This window comes from Diadema antillarum, unplaced genomic scaffold, assembly GCF_040938485.1.
Source record: "Diadema antillarum isolate AM-2024a unplaced genomic scaffold, OU_Dant_1.0 seq00000471_RagTag, whole genome shotgun sequence".
Classification (NCBI taxonomy): Eukaryota; Metazoa; Echinodermata; class Echinoidea; order Diadematoida; family Diadematidae; genus Diadema; species Diadema antillarum.
The window spans coordinates 137,961-161,111 of record NW_027271439.1 but is presented as its reverse complement, the minus strand read 5'-3'; the positions used below and the strand labels follow the sequence as shown (position 1 = coordinate 161,111).

Genomic DNA, 23,151 nt, shown 5'->3' with positions numbered 1-23,151 from the left:
ACCACTGACATGAAATATTGAAGACCATATGAAGAGTTTGTTTGCAAAAACCGATAAGTCCATATTTGCCAAATGGAGATATTTGCGATTAAAGGTCAAGAAAAAAAAGAGAATAATAAGAAAATGTTTGCTTCTTTTGACCACAACTTCAAAAATATACCTTTATATGTAGAGACCAATATATCATTTAAAAGGTATTATTTTGTACTTAATGACAGAGGCCGTACTTCAAAAACTTCAAAAATCGACTTATCGGTTTTTGCAAACAAACTCTTCATACATTGTATATACAATCCACATGAGAGGAATTTGAAGTTTATCTGATGAAAAATGGTTTTGAAATGGTTGAGATATTAGAAAAAAAAGTAAAACTGGTTCTAATAAAACATGGATTCCACTAGCTTTTATTAGGATTTCTCTTTTTTTCTCTGGATATCTCAGCTATTTTAAAATCCATTTTCATCAATAATTAAAACTTTTATTTCCTCTTAGAATTGTATAGTCTTCAAAGATTTCATCTATTTGTTTATTATAATGGAAAAAGTTTTAAAAAAAAACCTGGATCGAAATTTATGATTATCATAAAACTAGGTTTTTAGCGAGGGTTTAATTTCCGCGAATATGGAGAAATCACTTTAAAAAAAAAAGTGGGAGAATTGTTTCAGTGGCGTATCGCAATCAGGACCCGAGGATCCCTCATGAAAAGTACTGTACGAGGTAATGCGAAATATTTACACGAATCGTACGCCAAAAACTACAAGAACAACAACAATCCACGAATATTGACACGCGCGAAAACATCGTTTCACGGATTTATTGCACACCCACACACACACGTGTGCTGGCGCTGTGCATATACAACTACAGTACTATGGCAGACATCTGTTGATCATCCAACACAACCTCCATGACAGCTGACTACTATAATACTGCACTCAATACCACCAGGATTCGATATCAGTATCCCATTTCGGCTGCACATCCCGGCCCGGCGGCGCCCGCGCCGAGGGAGCGGAGCAGCGGAGGAGCAGCTGGCCAGTGCATATGCTGTCCGATATGTAACGACCCAGTGCAGTGGAACTCGCTGTACTTCACCAGTGGCAGTGCAATGATCGCGATGTCGGTTCCAGTGCTGAAAGAGGAAGATGGTGAGTAGATTCTACGCCTAACATGCCTGAGCCTGAACGTGCACTTCTTCTGTTTCATCTCCTACTCTTCTTTTTCTTGAAGTAGAGTACCGTACAGTCATCTTTGTACAATTATACGTATCTTATCTCGAAATGGGGATTTAGAATGAACACAACCACGGTTAATATACCTTGGTACACACATTATACACACAAGGTCAAGTGCATGGTACAATAGACAGAAAGATCCGTCTGTCCGGAGGACTCTTTTATAAATTTTATTTTGCCATTTACGCTGTCCTCCGTAGACAAGCTGTTTATGCTAAAAGCGATGTGTAAAACCCTATCACAACCCTTGGCCTAACCCTAAAAAGACTGGAGCAAATGTATGTCACTTGCACCTCCCTAGCCCTGGCCCTGCCATTAGTGCCAACATTCTCAAAGAGGCTGCTACGTTTATGTATTCACAGTGTCCACCCTTGTATTGACCAGGTGAATAATTGCGATTATGGAACTTGCCTTGTCCTTATTCATTGCAAATCCCGTTTCTTTTTATGTGACTCGCGATTTATGATACAGTGTATAATGACATACAGCTTCAATATTGTAAATTTGTTCATTACATGTAGATTAGCCTCGAAAGGTCAATGGCCTACTGCTGATTTCCTCCATTTATTTTAATTGTTATGTCAATCATCAACACACACTTTTTAACTATGATTATGTACTTACCAAAAATAGTTTTTGGTTTGTATGTTTGATATGACTGATTGTCTATCTATATGTCTTTTAACTGAACTTGTAAACTGAAATTGTCTCTGCCCATCATGAATCAATTTTGAAAAGAAACTCTTGCTCAGAACAATGGCAATCCTGGGTTTTAGGGGGCTAAATTATTTTTGGCTATGATTTTAACTTCAGCACAGTCATTATCGATACAGACAGGGGCCGCAGAATGTTTTTTTTTTCAGTGTGGAAGGCTGCGGGATGGGGGGGGGGGGGGTAGTCAAGGTCAAGACCCCTGTAGCCTACTCATAGATGGGTAAGGAGAGGGATTCTTCATTGTGGATGAAATTTGAAGGCATAATTTACCATTTGCAGATGAAACAAAAACCCAGCATCGGTGCTTTAAAATAGCTAATGTGAGTTAGGGATAGAAACAACCACTGTAAAAATTTGAGTCAGTAAAATCGGTGAAAGTACTGTTAAATGTATAGAATGTGAACAATAGTTAGGCCCTATAATAAAAATGTTTCGAGACTAAACTGTCTACAGTTACAGTTTATTAAGAAAAAACAAGATATTTTCTCATATTTTAGGCTTTATGGCGAAAATTTTATATGATTAACATAGGATATTTTGTGGTACAACAGACCTACACATACATGTACAATGTATATGTATTAAATGCATAGATTGCCAACTCTACCGCTTTGGGATGTAGACTATCGCTTTTTAGAGGTTTTGACCAGCTACCGATTTTCTCTTCTGATCTACCGATTTTGTAGCAAACCTGCCATAAACTGAAATGGAAGTCATATTTTCCCTTCATTGTGCGTTGATTTCCTAAAATAAGCTAGTAATTAGAATACACTGTACTAATAATAATTTCAAGGAACTCGTTCCTCAAAAACGCCGTATTCAGCCAGGTTAAAAGGTTAAAAAGCATGCACCAAATCTCATATTTTGATATTGAAAAACAAAAAAAAAAGTCCACACCGTGTCCCCCTCCAACCCCCCCCCCCCCCCTCGCGCGCAAGCACGCTCGGGCTTGGTCGCTTCGCTCCCTCGCAAAATCTACCTCTTCAGGATTTCAAAATGTTGGCAAGTATGTAAATGTCATATCTTGGAAATTGTTTAAATCACTGTTCCCAAATGTAAACAAGACCTTGAAGTTGGTAGATTTCCACATACTGTTTATATTCTATGATATTGGTGCCCTGAAAGTTTGGACTTGACTTGTAATGCGCAACGTGCTGAAAATAAATCATCCTAGAAGTTTGTTTTTTTAATGATATTGCACACCAAAAAAAAAAAAACACACACACAAACAAACAAAAACAAAGTGGGTGGCAGTGATAGCAATATGGCTGTATTTAGCTTTATAGAGGGAAAATAGAAGGTTGAACAACATTCTTTGATAGATAGTGAAAAATGTTGTGTATGATGCATCCAGAATGATAATTTGTACGGTAATTGAGGAATAATTTTCTTCTTAGAACTTTTTCTTCTTCCTCTTCTTCTTCATCTGCTTTGCTAAAAGTACAGACCACAGTTCAGTGTGTTATCATACTATTGTGCTGTGCAGGTTTATGTGTAATGGTACTAGTAGTTAATTAGAGAGCTGTGTAGACTCTACTGCTGAAATGAATTTTTAGAGGAGCTGTATATGGAGTACCTCTCTCCTGAACCCTGACGAAGCTTACAGTTTTTAAATTTCTCAATCTTTATATATGCAGGAGCCCCTAGTGTCTTGGAGTTCCTACTCAGGAATGCAGATGACAACACCATTGCAACATGTTTCTTATCGGAGAGCAAGGCAGTGGGTGAGAGGTTGCTGGCCCACAATGCATCTGACAAAGGTGAGTGACCTTGTTGCCTTCTTTCCCCTCCTACAGCCCTACAACAATACCGGTACTTAGACTGACTCCTGTGGCCATTTTGATAATCACATGTGGTCTACTTACCATGTATGAAACATGATAAAGACGAGACATAAACGTGGCTTGTGACTTGATCCAGAACATGCAAGACTTGTCAGGCATTTCATTACATACTTCATTACTTCTACAGCACAATACCCTACAAATGTGTACATTTATTTAAGACAGATCATATTCATCATTTGTAAAATCATGGAACTACTACCCGAGTAGGTCCATGGTAAAATTGTTGATTAAGCAAAGCGCTACCGGTACTGGTAATTAATACGTGTGGCTAGCATCCCTTTTATGTAGCATGACGTATACAGTGCACTCCCGTTACAACGAACACGGTTATAACGAAATTTCGTTATAACGAAGTAAATCTTCTGGTCCCAAAATTATCACCATCAAAGTCTATAGTACAAAGTTCGCTTATAACGAACACGGTTATAGCGAAATTTCCGTTATAACAAAGTCTTTTCCGAGCGCCACAGACAAAGAAAAACAAAAGAAATGTGCTCCGTTATAACAAAATGTGAATTGCTTTCGAAAATACGTAGCGGAACAAGCATTTATAGCGTCTCTGCATGTGTGAACGCTTCACACCACTGTGTGTCCGCTCCTTGTGTCACGCACAGTTTCTGAGGGGACCTTGCGTTTATTATTGAAATACAGTTATCCCATCACATTTCACATAGCTTTCCAGTGTATGATGAGTATTCAGCAAACATAATGTGATATATAAACGTGGTTTCCTTGTTTTCGTTATATATTGTATTTGTTCGGTTATAACGAAATTTCGTTATAACGAAAGAAAACTGCCGGTCCCGAGCACTTCGTTATAACGGGAGTGCACTGTAGTTGCAATTGTTACCAACAGACAATAATGGAATTTATACAGTGCATTCCAATTGTAATGAACATGGTTATAGCAAAATTCTGGTTACAATGAAAATCCAGGTTGTAAAATTATTTGCTCTATTTTATCATTGTTTATACCTGTATGTTCGGTTATAACAAAATTTCAATATAACGAAGAAAACTGCCAGTCCCAAGGACTTTGTTAATGTTATATCGGGAGTCCACTGTACAGTCAAATCTTACACTTGAAATCAAAGAAATTTTTCTACTCGGGATGGATATTCAAATGTGTTCATTCTATTTTGTAAGCAGAAATTCACATACAATTCAGGACTTTTCTCTGGTTTTGTTCAATTCAATAAAAGGTAAGGTTGCATAACCAAGGCATGGAATAACAAACAAATGAAGAAATTCATGGTTTGTCTGAGGTCATCACAAATTCTACACTGAAAGATTTCAGCGGGTCATACATTGAATTGATTAATAGCACTATCATATATAGACACCAAGAGTGTTGTGGCTATTGGGATACTGCATGAACACATAGACACAGATACTTTAAAGGTTACATAGACAGTGGGTAATATTTCAATTTTTTTCCCATTTTGTTGCTGTCGTTGTTGTGACATGTTTTACATTAGGCAGGATTTTTCTTTGTGTGAAAGTATTGAGATTCAGCTTGTTACACCAGTTATATCTTACAACCACAGAATAAGTTGTAAGAAAAAAGGTTTAAATAAGAATAGCATGATACACTTACATGGGAAAAAAATTGGGACTGCACATGATTCCTTGTTACAACCGATAGCTCATTTTATTTGAGTTTCCTATTTCCTGTTAGGCTAATACAGTGCACTCTTGTTGACGAACATGGTTGTAACAAAATTCTCATTGCGACGTAAAAATTCAGGTCCCCTCATTATCCGCTCTTGATTTGTACTGTTTATTTGTTTGGTTGTAACAAAATTTTGATTAAAAACAAAAGAAAACTGCCAGTTCAGAGGATTTCATTATAACAGGAGTCCAGAGTGTGTAGTCAAACAGCATTGTCTTTTTAATTGTAATTGGCCATTGATTCTTTGCAGTGGAGTGCTTTGATGTCAAGCCTTATTATGAAGACTGTTTCAAGTTCTCGCCTGTTTAACCTTTAAGGAGAGTAATTTTGTAACTGAATCCACTTTGCGTCAAAAAGCCCCTTTTTGGAGCTACCACTTGTCATTGTCTATTTCATGGTTCCACCACCCCACAATTCAACCGAAAAATATATTGTAGTCATAATAATCTTCAGAGGCACAGGTAATTTTTACAACAGGTTTTCAGTTTCAAGCATTCGATTTAAAATATATGTATTACCAAGACTACATACTTTTGATCTTCCCGTACTTTCTCATTTAAGACATTCCTCTCATATTGTGATTGACATGTTTGAAACTTTTATTCCAAAACCATGTCATGGAACCAAACATACACAAGTGTACTGTGATGCTCTCAGCTTTATATGTTTATAGACAATATAAGTGTACCATACAGGCATTTGTAGGTGTACTTGCAATGCTTGTTACAGTAGGCCTGCAGACTGTTGAAATGAGAAATTATTCATGCTCCCCCCCCCCCCCCCCCTCTCTTTTCATATCTTTATTTATGATAGACAAAAAGGCCGTTGCCCATTTCCTGTACCACACAGGAGCTGTAAGCATTCAAGTACAGGCAGCACTGGAAGAAAGCAAGTCTGAAATAACAGGTCAGTACTGTGATGTCATATGTTCATTGTTTCCGCATAAACATGTATTCACTACTATCCACATTCATTGTTTCCAAATCATAATTTCTATCATTTTAAACTAGTAATTGTCGTCTGAATGACTGATTATTTTGTTGAGTTACTTACGCCTTCACTCAATTACATAATAAGGTTCATGTTCAAACTGTCACAAGTATGGTTCGATCATCTGAAGTGTATCACTGTATGTTAGACACATCATTTGGCATTGTTGAGTTAGGTGTGCTAAACAGCCTTTACATGGTTTCTTGTGTGATAGACACATATATTTAATGCTATTATCTGAAAGGCTTTTGTCAATTATTCGTTTTTAAATTTACATCTGTCTCTCCAGATTCTGTTCTTAACAATGGGGATAGCAAGCAAAGGATATCTCCAGGAGCAGATGTTCAGATTGAGACCAAAGATGAGAATCGAGGAGTAACTGCACAGTCAAGTATTGACTATCCCACCAACCCTCCTGGAAGTTCTACAATATATGATAGTGGTGCAATGGACGATGACGCCAGTGATGACAATGGCTATGCTCTCTGGGATCAAGACCTTCAAATTGACGAGGAGGAAACCCCAATAGAGAATGCAACTCCAAAAGAGAATGCAACCGCAAAAGAGAATGCAGCTGCAAAAGAGAATACATCGGGAGTAGATAGAACTGATGGAGGGCTAGAGTGCCAGAACTGCCACACCTGGTTTAGGCACACCTGGGACTATGATATTCATCGACTGCAGAGTCCTGCACAGTGTGTACCATCAGTCTATGCTTGCAACCAATGTGGCCACATCCACGAACAGAGGTTTAGGATCATCACACATATCCAAAAAGTGCACAATGTTCCTCTTGCAGAGATACTGGCAAAGATTGAAGATCTCAAGATTCCCAAGAGCGACATAGCCAGTATGAAGATCCAGATCCATAAAGTGACAAAAGCAAGCCAAAAATACCAGATGAAGTCTTATGCTTGTGATCGCTGTGACTTCACACACAATGGCCAGGAACCTATCATCAAACATCTACAAGAGGAGCATAAGTTAACTCTTGCAGAGACACTGTCAAAGTACAGAAAACTTGAGGTTCCTGTGAGCAAAGTGGAGACCAACAAACGAGGGTTAAAGCGAACACGGAAGTCACATAAGAGAGGTAGACCCAGAAAGGTCATTGGTGAAGGGAACATTCAGAATGCTAAAAAGAGGAAGATTGCTCGGTCTATCAAGAACTGTGGCAGAAACTCTTCCTCAGGCACTGGCATTGTCTTGGACTTGTGCTGGAGAGATATACAAGACCATGAGACAGCTACTGATGAGGAAGTTGATTCCAGGAGAGTCCCACCAGAGAAACTAAAGTTGCGCACACTATTCATAAAGCTTCGAGACATTCGAATGTCAAAAGGAGATACTACTTTTGAAGCCAACTCCCAAGTGGAGGAGTCAGCAGGAGAGCCAGTTGGGCACACTGCGGAGATTGCTGTCTCCACAACAGAGCATGGGGACGTGAACAAGGAAATGGAGGCAAAGCTGGAAGAAAGCGAAGACAAGGAACAAGCACAAGCAAGTGAAGAAGATGAAGACAGGGAACAGACGCAAGGAGAAGAAGAACCAGTCACCAAAATATCCCCAACGGATACCTCAGAAGATGTGAACAGCATTTCCTCAAAGGCAACTCAGCATAATGGTAGAAAAAGCCAGAAGTGTGAAATATGTGGTAGATACTTTAAGTTTCAGCACCGCCTCTTTAAACACATCTCCGTTGAACACCTTGGGATGTCTTATACTTGCAGTACTTGTAACAGGGTATTCAACAGTCTCACAAACTTGCGGTTACACATCCAAAACGTACACAAGAACAGGGCAAATGGCAAAGTTTTCCAATGTGACATATGCCACAAAACCTTCTCCCATGAGTCAACATACAACGCTCATAAACGTTCACATGTAAAAAAGAATGCGTGTGAAGTGTGTGGGAAATTATATGCTTCCCCGAGAGCAGTGAAAGCTCATCTAAATCGTGAGCACACAAAGGAAAAGTTGTTCACCTGCACCGAGTGCAATAAGACTTTCTATGACAGGAAAGCATTACAGCAGCACATGCATTGCCACTCTGAACGCCAGTGTGAGTGTGATGTCTGTCACAAAAAGTTCTACTTCATGTGGGAAGTTAACCGTCACAAACAGTTTGTTCACAGTGAGAGATCTCATCTCTGTGAAATTTGCGGCTCATGCTTCAAAACAGAAGCGGCTCTGAAGGATCACTGTGACTTTACTCACAATACTGAGTACAGATTTAAATGTGAAATTTGTGGCAGGGGCTTCAAGCGACCCTGTACTCTCCGTAAACATCGGAAGAGTCACACAGACATCAAACCATATCCTTGTGAGATCTGTGGGAAAAATTTCCGCACACGAAGACACCTCCAGGTGCATACGAACTGGCACAACAACGTCAGGGACTTTGTGTGTGAGGTTTGCAGCAAGGCATTCCTGACAAAAACAAACCTTGACAAGCATTACTTCACCCACACAGGTAGGAAACCTCACCCATGCACTGAGTGTGACCAGCGATTTGTTGATCGCCCTGGTCTGAGACATCACCTTCTGAAGAAACATGGTGTTCACCTTGAACGCGACATACCCAGGAAAACAGCAGCTCTCAAAACGAATAAAGCTTATCCAACAGACCTTCAGATCCAACAGATTCCATCAGCCCCAAGAACAGTTGTGGAACCAGTTCATAGCTCTGTTGTCTCTGATCAACCAGCCCAATTTGATGTTGTCTCCAGTGCTGTGACAGCCAGTGGAATCAGTGAGGATGGTCTCGAGACAGCTGAGCAGGTGTCTGAGGATCTCCGGCCCCCAGTGATGACTGCACAGTCACTGCCACAGCATTCTAGCGACATAGACGACAATATGATTGCTACTGAGACACTGATGCAAATCATTATGTCATAGTGCATGGTCTGGTAGTGACATCTGCCATGACAATGTATTAGTGAACTGTTTCCAAATCCAGACTTTTATTGCTTGTGTTCTGTTGACTGTGAGTTATATGTCTGTACAAGTGTACCACATAGACCCCGTTTACAGTGCGGGGCCGGGCTCAGCCATGGCCGAGCCGCGGCCGAGCCCGGCCTCATTTGCACGGCCGAGCCTTGCAATTTTGTCTGTTTACACTGCTGGGCTCGGCCGCGCTTTTGATTCAAACCTTTCAATATTTTGTCGTAGTGGCGCTCTGCTTGTAAACATACGCAATTTGGTATTGTCTGGTTTTTAGACCCTTTGCCAAATGAATTCCGTGGCGACGGCTGGATGAAAAGACTACTGTAGCTTGTGATGTCACATGAGTACAACGATATAAAGAAAGGATAAAGAAAATTCAACATATTTCCATTTTTCTCGCTTATTAAAAGAACACTCGACTTCTCTCTTTCAGAAGGCAGGGGGAATATTATTACCCTTAACATACGTCAGTAGCAAGTCGAAGAAATGTGCACTTTATTTAAACAGTAAAGTTGTGTGAAATTTTCTTTTTATCTTCCTAATATAGTTGTACGCATGTGACATCATACACTGTAATAGTCTTCTCTTCCAGCAGTGACTGTGCAGATACTTAAAATATTCGTAACTTTTGAACGGATTGTCCAATTTTCCTCAAACTTTCACTGATGTGTTCTACTAATATTGCTGCATTCTCTCAATCCTTATGTATATGAAGGTGGACTTGTCCTTTATCTAAGGTTGTCATGATCAATTTTTGGGACAGCATAACTTTACCAAAGAACTTAATGGGAATATGGCGTACGTACAACTGTATGTGTAAGTGGACAAGGCTTTGTAGACTGTGCACTCGGGTCAAAGGACAGAGTCAAATCCGTAAAATGACAAATAAGTCCATCGTCTACTCTTCTGTGTGATTTGGGCCTGAAAATTAGCTCGGATTCTCTATAACACCAGTTTGCCATGAGCGATCACAAATTTATTGGTGTGTTCCTTTCAGGGTCCATTTTGCAATCTCTTTTGTATTTCTTTGGCATCTCATAGATAGTTTCCCTTGGAAATGCCTTGGTCCCATTTTTTCGCATGCATGGTAATGCACAAACACAAGAAATGTACAAAATAATGTAACTGAAATTTTACAATTGAGTCTAAAAAAAGAAATGGGTTTGAAAAGATTAAAGGGGTGGGGGAGGGGCAATACTGATTCGCTCCCCTCCCCCTGCCGTGTGGCGCCACATTTCAACAAAAAAAAAAAAGAAAAAGAGCAATTGTTAACATAAGCAACTTCACTCGTGAACAGTGTCAGTGTGTTCAAATTAATGAGGACACTGTTCACCATTTTGGTTTGAAGTACATGTACCTATGCAAATCATAATACAGTATTTATTATGCAATGTGATGTTCGATGCATTTAAGTGATGGTATACAAGTAGTTTGGGTAAAAATGGCGATTCAGAGTTTTAACTTGTATTGAGATATTTAGACACCTTTTATGAAATATAGAGCATACAATTTTGAGAAGCATCTATATTTTATTTGATGAAAATTGATTTTGAAATAACTGAGATATCTAACACACACACCCACTTTCTATTGGAATATTTTTGTTTTTTGATGTCTCCGCCATTTTCATCAAATAAACTTTTAATTCCTCTAGAATTGTATGCTCCATATTTCAATAGAGATTTCTAATTTTCTTGCAAAAAAGTAGGAAATCAAAAGCCCCATCTCAACCAAAACCATACCTTCCCTTTAAGATATGTTTGTCCATCAATGTTCAGTTGAGTCCTCTCAGAATTCGTATAATGTCCAATACCTGTCCATTGTATAGAGGGAAACCGTCAGGAGTATGTTACAAAATTATCATGTGTTTGTTTGTTTACCATTATCTTTTTTGTTTGTTCGTTTCTTTGGTTTGTTTTGTTTAGTTTTGTTTTACAAAAGGTTTTGTTGGATATTGCCAATTGGGCTCAGTTTTTTATGCCTGCATATGGTGGACATACGTGATAAACTCCTACCAGGATGAACTTGAATGAGAGTCTTTCCAGTCTGCTAAACTACAACCCCAACCTCAAACTGGTATGGCCTACACCTGTACTGCATTTTGGTATATCAGATCTTCTATTGACTTTCCACCTCAGATGTTAAATGGTGTAAGTTGTAAATCATCCAGGTATCGATCAATAAAGGAACAAAATTAAATCAATTCATCTGGACTTACTGTTTTAATTCCGAGAACGGTTTCACGTCCGATCCTGGACGCTTCATCAGCTCATCTGATTTGATGGCGGGAAAGCGTCGTTTGCTGATCGGTGCAGACGCACTACTGACATTATTGTTCGAAGAATCCGGAGAATTCCTCGGCGACTGACTTCGAACAATAACGTCGGTAGTGCGTCTGCACCGATCAGCAACGACGCCTTCCCGCCATCAAATCAGATGAGCTGATGAAGCGTCCAGAATCGGACGTGAAACCATTCTCGGAATTAAAATAGTAAGTCCAGATGAATTGATTTAATTTTATTCCTTTATTCACCACAGATGTTGTGCCACCACATTGTAGGAAATTACTTCCTTGTGGCCAGTAAGTGTATTGATTACCACCTTCAGAACTTTGGTATACAACAATAATATATTCAGAAAATGAATAAAACCCTTTAAGATTTCAATTGTTTAGGGGGAGCGGGTGCTGTGGATCTCAGTCCTGTCAGGGTTTTGGGGGTCTGCAACATGCGATGTTCCATACTGTGTATGGTCTCTTGCTTCCTCGTTTGTTTGTTTGTTTGTTTGTGTGCCTGTGTATGTGTGTATGTTTCTGACAATGTACTGCAGAGACTCCAACTCTCCCGTTTTCGATGGGAGATCTCCCGCCGAAAACCCATTTTTCAAAATCTCCCGTTTTCCCGTTTGAGAACAATTAATTTCTCCCGCCCTGGCTCTTTGTCTCCCGTTGGAAAGTATTTCTTACTTATTTCTATCGTATGTTGAAAAAATAAGCCTTAGCACCAGAGAGCATCTAGAACCCTGGGAATTTTGCGCTTCGCACACATCAACTTTGAGTCTCCCGTTTACAAGGGGTTTCAGGCGGGAGAATCTCCAGATCAGAAGGTACTTTGGGTTGGAGTCTCTGGTACAGTACTGTACATGTATTTAGAAATAAACTCCCTTGCCTTCAACAGTGTACATATTCATTAAGATTGTAACAAAATCAGTTATTCAACGTATGGTAAAATTAAAATTTCATGCAAGCTAAGATCCTAGTGCATTGTTTCATTTGTTGGTTGGTGTGTGCATGTTTGCTATACATTTGTGTGCACTGTAGCTGGTAGTCTGTATGTATGTTGGTATGTCTATTACATGACTAGATCTTGTTATGTGTGTGTGTGTGTGTGTCTGGAATAAATTGACCAACTTTCTGATTGCTCTTCCAAATGGAGATGTTTGTCTTGGGGTAATGGGGTTGTTTGATTTATTTCTGTACTCAAACAAACTGAATACAATTATCAAACACAAAGAAAAGAATAACAAATAACATTGATTGTCTTACCAAAAGATTCACATCAGCAATGGTATTGTGTATGTTCTTAAATATAAGTACCCTAGATACGTCAGGCCTATACTTGTACATACATGTATGTATTTTCAAGTAAATATCAGGGAAAATTGGGAGCATAACAGCCTGGGACAACCACCACAAATGATTAAGTTTGAAAGGGTTTTATAAACAAATACAATACAAATTTGTGTGACACAACTTTGTGGGGGGAAAATGTGTGATCAGGTACTGGGAGCAAGTGCAGTGCAGTGCTGTTTAAGTGTGGATGCAGAATGCAGTTGAATGAAAAGATCCGAACAATAGAGAATGTAAAATATAATGATATTTACCTGATCTAAAAGGGATGGTGAAGTTTTGGTTTGGATACAGGTTTTCAACTTATTTTGTAAGATAATGAGAAACCTGTCCTGAAGTAGAGCATGTAATTTTAAGAAGAATTCAAAGTTTCTTTGATGAAAATTGGTTTTGAAGTGGTTGAGTATCCAAAACACTAGCATCCTAGTAAAAGATGACACCTACCTTAATATCACTTTGTTTTATATTGCTTTTGGATATCTTGGCCACCTCAAAAACGATTTTCATCTAATAAACTTTGATTTCCTCTAAGAATTGTATGCCCTTTGACATTTCATAAAGTGATTTCTAAGTATCTTGCAAAAAGTTAAGACCCGACGAATCCTCACCTCAACCATATATATAGGGCCTACCATCCCTTTAACTTGGGTGTTAACCTTAAATGCGTTGTAAAAAGATGGTGAATGTAGGTAAATGTAATGAATTTATGCTTTCATAAAAATGACTGGTGGGCATTCTTGAATATTCAAATCATTTTGTTTTTCTCGCCTCTTTTGTAATGATTTGAATGCATGAAATAAAGAAAATGTACCCCAGTTAGAGCCAAGAAATTTGATCCAGTACGGGTACAAATGAAGAGTTTGTTTGCAAAAACCAATAAGTCCATATTTGCCAAATGGAGATATTTGCGATTAAAGGTCAAGAAAAATACAGAGAATAATAAGAAAATTTTTGCTTCTCTTGACCATAACTTCAAAAATGTACCTTTATATGTAGTGACCAATACTGTATATCATTTAAAAGATATTATTTCGTACTTTATGACAGAGACCATACTTCAAAATCTTCAAAAATGGATTTATCGTTTTTTGCGAACAAACTCTTCAAATATACCCGTAGGGCCTACATACTTTGATTGGCCCCTATAAATTCAAAGATGGAATTTATTTTTACAACTGTATCAACCACAATTTGACCGTAAAATATTACAGGAACTTAAAGCAGTGTATACAAGAATTAAGGAATTGCAGGGCTCTTAGGACAAAAATAAACAAACGAATAAAGAAATGAACAAATAAAAGTGAGGATGTGAGTTTGTGGGCACTAACTTGCCCATAGGAGGCCATTAATTTGTACTACTGAGCAGGTCTGGCCAGGTCTGTTAATAAACATTGTCAGCAAGTAATCAGGGTAGGGGACCAAATATAGTCGACCAAACAAAGGCCATCAAATTTTTACTAAATTTTATGAGGGAAGTGATGAAACTCGCCAATTCGACCCCCCCCCCCAAAAAAAAAAATAAATAAATAAATAAATAAATAAAATAAATGAATAAATAAATAAATGAATAAATAAATAAATGAATAAATAAATAAATAAATGAATAAGAAGACGGAGACGAAAAAGGAACCTGGCGTAAATACTCAATCCTGAGTGATACACGCCATTACAACCAAAACAACATTTTTCGTCGACGAAATGGCTGGTGTCTTGGCAATTTCGTCGATAAACTGGCTGATCGCAACGAAAAAGTGACCTAACGACACTTGGCGCCCCATACTACTATAATTGTTATCCCTCGATGGCCGACCTACGACAAAATTCACACCGATTTTCCGCAGTTCACGCCACACCGAGTAATTCTAAGGTTTTTACCGTACACTGAAGCAAAAATTTGTGCAGATGTCAACTTCCGAGGAAGAAGAGGAAGGTGAGTAGATAAAAACGATCTATAATAATTTTTAGTGGCTGATAACTCGTAACTGAATCTAAAAAGGCAGACTGGCTGGAAGAACAGTATGCACGTACGCAAGTTGCAGGTAGCCCGACCGATGCCGACTACATTACCACCAGGGAGGTGATCCACCACTGATGGCTGCACCAGACGACGCCGCGCCGGGCCGTGTGACATCAACGCACAGGCAGGTGCCACCGGGTTCGTTGGGCTGTCCGACACGAACGTGTTGGGGAGCTTAGGCTGCCTCTGTGACAAATTTTTGCTACCTTACGTATTGTAGACCAACCAAATCGTGGTGGGTTTAGTTTTTTGTATTTGGACTGTAGTGTTTGGTGTGCCCTTTGGTGATTTTAAGACCGATGGAAATATAAATTTTACATCATAAATCGTATTAAATGTGTACAGTTCTGGTTGAGCACAGGTGACAATATTCAGAAACCACTCTAGACCTATGAGATGTCAAAGTAAAGAGCATGCAATTCTATGGGGGATCAAAAGTTTATTTGATGAAAATCGGTTTTGAAATGGCTGAGATATCCCCAAACAAGGTGAAACAAAGAGATCCTAATAAAAGGCGTGGCCTGTCGCCTTTTATTATTATCACTTTTTTGGATATCTCGGCCATTTGAAAACTAATTTTCATCAAATAAACATTGAATCCTTCTTAAAATTACATGCGCTTTCATGTATTACAGTACAGTACAGTACTCTAACAGTTAAACGTCTCGGCCTATAAATGTTGCAAAGAACTGTGAAGGAGTACGTGGTACCCCAAGCAGTCTGTAGACTACACACCATACTTACATTGTACCAACATTTTGAAATCCTGAAGAGATAGATTTTGCAAGGGAGCGAAGCGACCTTGTGCGAGAGGGGGGGGGGAGGGTGTGGGAGGGGGGTGTCCCCCCTCCCGTGGTGTGGACTTTTTTTGTTTTTCAATATCAAAATATGAGATTTGGTGCATGCTTTTTAACCTTTTTAAAGGGTTCTTGGTATTGATAAAAAAACATGTAATCCATGTAAATCTATGAACTATTTTGTAGACTATGCATATAAAAATAAAATCTGACATATTGGTAAATTATTTTTGTAGGCTAAGCATACATGTATATATGTGAAAAAGTAATCAAACATATATTGTTATCACAAGTTAGACATGAAAATACATGTACGTTTAATACAATCGCGTACGTACACGGCCGGCTGGGATCATGCCCACCAAACTAAAAGATAGTGGAATGCATGTTCACCCAGGAAATATGCAGCCACCAAAACTTGTTTAACTCACGCAACCACCGCCATTTTGAATCGAGCAGAATCATGTGAATCCGACCATGTACCAACGTGCACTGTTAGGTCATAATCACTAGCCACCGGACGGCGCACTCTTGCTTTCGCGCGTACCAATGGTCCAGTCTGACCGCGCCTAAGTGTTAAAGGGACTGTACAGTACTGGTTGAGGTGGGGATTCATGTTTTGAACATTCCTAAGTGAGATAATGAGCTACCTCTTATGAAATATGAAAGAGCATACAATTCTAAGAAGGATTCACCGTTTATTTGATGAAAATTGGTTTTCAAATGGCTGAGATATTCAAAAAAGTGATAATAATAAAAGGCGACCGGCCACGCCTTTTATTAGGATCTCTTTGTTTCACCTTGTTTTTGGGTATCTCAGCCATTTCAAAACCAATTTTCATCAAATAAACTTTTGTTAACCCTTAGAATTGCATGTTTTTTGACATCTCATTGAGTGGTTTCTGAATATCTCGCAAAACGTTAAATGCTAAATCCTCACCTCGACCAGAACTGTACACACCCTTTAAACCTGCTTGAGGAAACCTGCTATAAGGAAAAAATTTCCCTAGCAAGATGGCGACGCAACACAGTAATTTGGCTGCACGGTCTCGTGTATGTTGGGAATAGGGACACGCCTTCCACTATCTTTTAGTTAGGTGATCATGCCACACTGTATGCCACATCGGCCGCACCACGCACACGTGAGCTACCAAAACATTACTATTATGCATGGTTCTAGCTACATGTACACGTGTACAGTAAGTCTTGCACGCACGTAGATACGATAGAGACTACTAGTAGTGCGCCACTGCAGTTGTGTGCATACATGTGTGCATATTAGAAGGCTGAATACGGCTTTTTTGAGGAACAAGTTCCTTGAAATTATTATTAGTATTCTGATTACTAGCTTATATTAGGGAATCAATGCACAATGAAGGGAAAATATGACTTCTATTTCATTTTATGGTAGGTTTGCTACAAAATCGGTAGATCAGGGGCCTGTCTTCAATAAAGACTTGTGATAGAAATCAATCACAAGTTTTATGTGAGCTTCAATGCAAGTTGCGATTGATTTGGGGACTTGTGATTGATTTGAAGGCTTTATAAGACGGGGCCCAGAAGAGAAAATCGGTAGCGGGTCGAAACCTCTAAAAAGCGGTAGTCTACTGCCCAAAGCGGTAGAGTTGGCAAGTATGACACACCACTGTCGATCATACTGTTGCTGTGCACTAGTGTCGCTACAGCAGGGCGGTGTTTGGTCAGGCTAAACTAGCAATTTAGCATTTCTCCAACCCTAGAGCTAAAGTAGCCTGACCAGACACTGTGTGAAGCGACACTTGTGTACTAGACTAGATCTACAGTGACAGGGCTGTGTATTTTAAGCTTTAAAAATACCATACTCTTAATTAAGTGTTAAAGGAAACCAAGACCCCTTGAGGAGAATTTATAGATTGAGTAAAAGTGAAATAGACCAATAAATTTGCCTCTTGTTTTGTTTGGTAGAAACTAGATCGGTGGCCCTGGAGGGGCAGACCATCCTTACTGTTTAGAACAATATTTGGCTACCGAACAAGAGGCAGATTTATAGGCCTAGAGTGTAGGCTGCAACATTTGGGTAGTAGAACATATTATCAGTGATAATTTAGACAATCAGACGATTAATGCAAGAGTTATCAATTTTTAGCTCACCTGAGCCAAAGGCTCAAGTGAGCTATTGCGATCGCCCTTTGTCCGGCGTCCGTCGTGCGTCGTCCATCGTGCGTCGTGCGTAAACTTTTTACATTTTCATCTTCTTCTTGAAAACCCCAAGACCGATTTTCATCAAACTTGGCAGGTAGCATCCCTAGGGGGTTAAGAACTCAATTTGTTAAAATGGGCACCATGCCCCACCCAGGGGGCCCCCAGGGGTCCCAAACCCCCCAAAATTAAGGAATCTGTAAAAATCTTCTTCTCGAGAACCAGAAGTGATAGAGCTAAGTTAATACTGTGAGTTAGTACATTGATGACTGTAGTTTCAAGTTTGTTCATGGCAGAATCAGGGGTGCCCCCCTTGGGACCCAGGGGAGGGGGGTGGGAGGGGTTCTAATGGGGCCTAAATTGTACATTTTCATCTTCTTGAGAACCCCATGACCCATTTTCACCAAACTTGGCAGGTAGCATCCCTAGGAGGTTAGGAACTCAATTTGTTAAAATGGGCACCATGCCCCATCCAGGGGGCTCCCAGGGGGGCCCAACCCCCCCCCCCCCCCCCCCAAATTAAGGAATCTGTAAAAATCTTCTTCTCTAGAACCAGAAGTGATAGAGCTAAGTTAATACTATGAGTTCGTACATTGATGACTGTAGTTTCAAGTTTGTTCATGGCAGAATCAGGGGTGCCCCCTTGGGACCCAGGGGAGTAGGGTGGGGAGGGGTCCTAATGGGGCCTAAATTGTACATTTTTATCTTCTTCTTGAGAACCCCATGACCCATTTTCACCAAACTTGGCAGGTAGCATCCCTAGGGGGTTAAGATCTCAATTTATTAAAATGGGCACCATGCCTCACCCAGGGGGCCCCCAGGGGGCCCAAACCCCCCAAAATGAAGGAATCTTTTGAAATCTTCTCTAGAATCAGAAGTTATAGAGCTAAGATAATACTATGAGTGAGTACATTAATGACTGTAGTTTCAAGTTTGTTCATAGCAGATCCAGGGGTGCCCCTCTTGGGGGCATGGGGGGGGGGGGGGGGTTGGTTGGGCAGGTCCAAATGGGGGCCTGAATTGTACATTTTCATCTTCTTCCTGAAAACCTCATAATGGATTTTTGTCAAACTTGGCAGGTAGCATCCCTAGGGGGTCAGGATCTCAATTTATCAAAATGGGCACTATACCCCACCCAGAGGGCCCCAGGGGGCCCCAATATCCCCCAAATTAAGGAATCTTAAACAATTTGGGCCCTTATTGTACATTTTCATCTTCTACTTGAGAATGCCTGGTCGAATTTTGGTAGAGCTGTGAATAATTTAGGTTAGTGACTGCGTGAAAGGTGAACTTGCGATACTCAGGTGAGCGCTAGACCCGCGGGTCTCTTGTTAAAGTTTTGGCATTGTAATCACTGGATAAAGAGACTAAAATACTGGTACCGTACTTCAGTTTATGGCATCATGTGTAGACAACAATATACCACTAGAGAAAAATTCAACATGCTTTCACTTTTGTAGCGTAATGAAAGAGCACATTTTGACTTACAGTATAAAATACATCCACCTCTTTCAGAGTACAGGGGAACATAAATTACCAGTACCCTTAACATTGTCACTTTCAGTAACAAGTTGATAGAATGTGTAATTTTCATGTAAAAATGAATTTTTGTGCAATTCTCCTTATAAATTTCGCTATATTGTCCATAAAGGCAGTGTCACACTATCCGGGCAAACCTTTGCTTGCAAGTTGCGAAGAACAATTTTTGCTTCCTTGCTGGAGGTCCCCGCAGATGGCCCGCGCATGACGGCACTAATTGGCACAAATCTTGTCCGTAGTTACCCGGAGTTGCGCACGCAAAGTTGCGCACGCAAGTCCTCTTTACCCACATTTAAGTTTGTGCCCAGTGTTGTCTTTCTGGGCAAGATGCGCGGGCTTGATGCGTGTGGGGATTTTTGAGCACGCAGGACTATTCTTTTTACAGGCAGACAAGGATTTGGGCGAGTTTCGCATGCGTCTTACCTGCTGGACCTAGCTGTGCCACTTTCATGTTTGTACGTTTTACTTACTTTCATTGTTTGACCTGCGTGTACGTGCATGGGTGCATGAGTGAGGGCTGACAACTCTGTGAAGGAATTCCTGTGAACTAATTTGATATGGCAGATGTCTCACAGAATGGCGGAATACATAGCATAGATCCACAGGCAACTAATGTACTTCAAGTGGGTCAACTGCCTGTGACTTGCGGTAGTTTAATGCCTCCTTGGTCTGCTTGAAACTCTGTGGGCAATTCCCACAACTCTCCTGGAAAAGTTTTGGTCATGCTCAAAACTTGGCTGCAGGTACAAATAAATCAGACTTGCGTGTGCACCTCCGGACAACTGCGGGTGAGATACTGGCTATGTACCAGGTACTGCAACATACTGGTACTGTCTCTGCTATTGGTAGCTAAGGGGTGGGGGGAAAAAAAAAAGTATATAAAGAGGAGAAATCCTGGGGGAGCAAAAACAAAGACGGAGAAAAGATGAATGAGAATTTATTCAAGCTATGAGTTATTAGTTAAGAAAGTATTAAGTGTCTTTAAATATCACTCTTTCATCTATAGTAGAAGTAATTAGACTTTTTAGGATTGAGCACACTGAAGATTTCAGGTGTTCAGAAGGTATTACTCTTGATCATAATATTTGTTTTAATCTGTGCAGGAGCCCCCACTGTCTGGCAGTTCCTTCTTTGGAATGAAGATCACAACACCATTGCAACATGTTTCTTATCAGAGAGCAAGGCGGTGGGTGAGAGGTTGCTGGCCCACAATGCATCTGACAAAGGTGAGTGACCTCGTTGCCTTCTGTCCCCTCCAACAATTACACTTCAAAGTGTATCAACAAGGCTGGCACCATGTTTTTTAAAGTGGGGGGGGGGGGATGAGGGGAGAGCCAGTTTATATCTTTTGTGCCACTTCTACTCTAGGTTTTATCAGCTGACAATGAAGTAAATTTCAGCTCCCAAAATTATCATTATGAAAGTCTATGGAGCGAAATATGTCGTGTACATGCAGTGTTATATCAAAATGCAGATCGCTATTCTACAAAATTATATGGCATTATGAACAAACATTTACAGAGCATCTGTGCATGCAGGGAATGCTTCACATTTTGATTTGTTACATAGAACTTGCTCTGCAGTCACTCCCTGTGTCACACAGAGTTTCCAAGAACTTGAAAAATTGTATGTATATTTAAAATGAATTAGGGCCTAAGGTTCATTGTTCCGAAATGTACAATTCTGTTGTTGTTTTAAAGAAAGAAAAAAAGAGACAGAAAAATGGGGCACTATATAAATGATTTGCCCCAGATGCAATTCTGCATCTTACCCAGATGTTTGATAATCCTTAGATAATCCTAAAATCATGATATTCAAAACCCTCAGTCATACTTATTTTGTAGAATGTACAGCCTTTTGATATAAGAAATTAATTCATGGTTCTCTCCCTCTCTCTCATTTACTGTCTTTACTCATGAAAGACAAAAGGGCTGTTGCCCGTTTCATGAACCACACAGGAGCCATGAGCATTCAAGCACAGGTAGCATTGGAAGAGAGCAGGTCTAAACTGACAGGTCAGTACTATAATGTCATTATTTTCAGTATATTTATACCCTAACTTGAACGTAGTGTGTTTGGGGGTATATACAAGAATCACTCTGGACACGATTTCAGACAAGATAAAGCATGAGGGGAGAGAAGTGCTCCATCCGAGTGCCGACGGATCTGGGCAGGTTCGTGTCATTGCCCAGACCCAGGCCCAGCTTAGTCGCACCAGTCGTGGACCCGAATGTGAAACGGCCACTTTGTGGCAGTGTTTTGTACGGGTGGTAGGAACATTTCTGTCACTACGAATTTAAAGTCCTTAAATCATGCCATAGACATCCACCAAAATTGGTCATCAGGCCCATCCATGTTTGCTTGTGCATGATGAGTTCTGTGCGTTTTTAATGTCCAATCAAAGATCCTACACTATGTAGGATCTTTGGTACGTTTTTTCAGGACGGTTAGACCAGCAAACTGCTTTCCTGCATATACCACTGAACCTTCTCACTGTGCCTGCCATTGGTTGCAATAGGAGGGCAAAAACAAGAAAGAAAAAAACCTGGGGGGAGCAAAAACAAAAAATGTATGTTAGTGTTTTAGATATCAACTCTCCCATCTATAGTAAGCTTTTAATAGAAATAATTGTATACTTTAGAGGATTGAATAGTGAACTGGAGATTTCATTTGTTCAGAATGCATTAATGCATTATTGTTGATCATAGTTATATTGAATTTACAATTTGTTAGTTTCTTTATTTCATATATCTGTGCAGGAGCCTCTAATGTCTGTCAGTTCCTACTCAGGAATGGAGATCACAACACCATTGCGGCATATTTCTTATCAGAGTGCGAGGCAGTGGGTGAGAGGTTGCTGGCCCACAATGCATCTGATGAAGGTGAGTGACCTTGTTGCCTTCTTTCCCCTCCTGCAACCCCACAACAATACTTAAACTGACTCCTATGGCCATTTTGATAATCACATGTGGTCTACTTACCTTAAATAAAGAGGGGAAAAAAAGAAGTTAGGGGGGGCCAAGTGTTTTGACCCTATGCACTGTAAAAGTGGATATTTTCACAGGAAAAATTTTTCGCGCTCGGCTGGTAGAGATGAATTTCACATGTTTTTAATTCTGCAGAATCAGGACATTATCTACTGGCGCGTATGGCATGTGAAATATTCGCATGCTTTCAATTTTGCGCTTGCTTCTATTTGTGGAAAATGTGCAAAAAATATCCCCTTTTACAGTTTTTCTACTTATTAGCCCTGATGTTATGATGCTGGTGCACTGCAGAGCTTATTGATACACTACAATTTTCTTTCATAAAGCACAAGAATTAGATTTCACCCATTTTGGAGGTAACCCAAAGTACAATGTTAATAATTCAGCACATTGGTGGATTTTGATTTGTTACATGAGGGTATTAAAAACTGCATCATATATGTAAACATAATGAATGCATACAGTGTACTCCTCTTGTAATGAAGCCATTATTATCAAAGTCTGTCGTATTGTAAAAATTATTGGAGATATAAGACATTTTTGTAGCAATCTTGATTAGAAAAAGGGTAAATTTCAAATGCAATTATATGAAATAATCATT

General features: G+C 39.7%; 1 protein-coding gene across 1 annotated transcript; it reads left to right on the top strand.

Annotated features, from left to right (window-relative positions):
* Positions 1 to 14,867: 14,867 nt before the first annotated feature.
* LOC139733320 (uncharacterized) lies at positions 14,868 to 22,453 on the top strand. The gene is made up of 4 exons (XM_071644157.1): positions 14,868 to 14,962; positions 20,667 to 20,789; positions 21,486 to 21,578; positions 22,323 to 22,453. The coding sequence occupies exons 1-4, from the start codon at positions 14,935 to 14,937 to the stop codon at positions 22,451 to 22,453; spliced, it is 375 nt and encodes a 124-aa protein (XP_071500258.1). The 5' UTR covers positions 14,868 to 14,934.
* Positions 22,454 to 23,151: the final 698 nt, after the last annotated feature.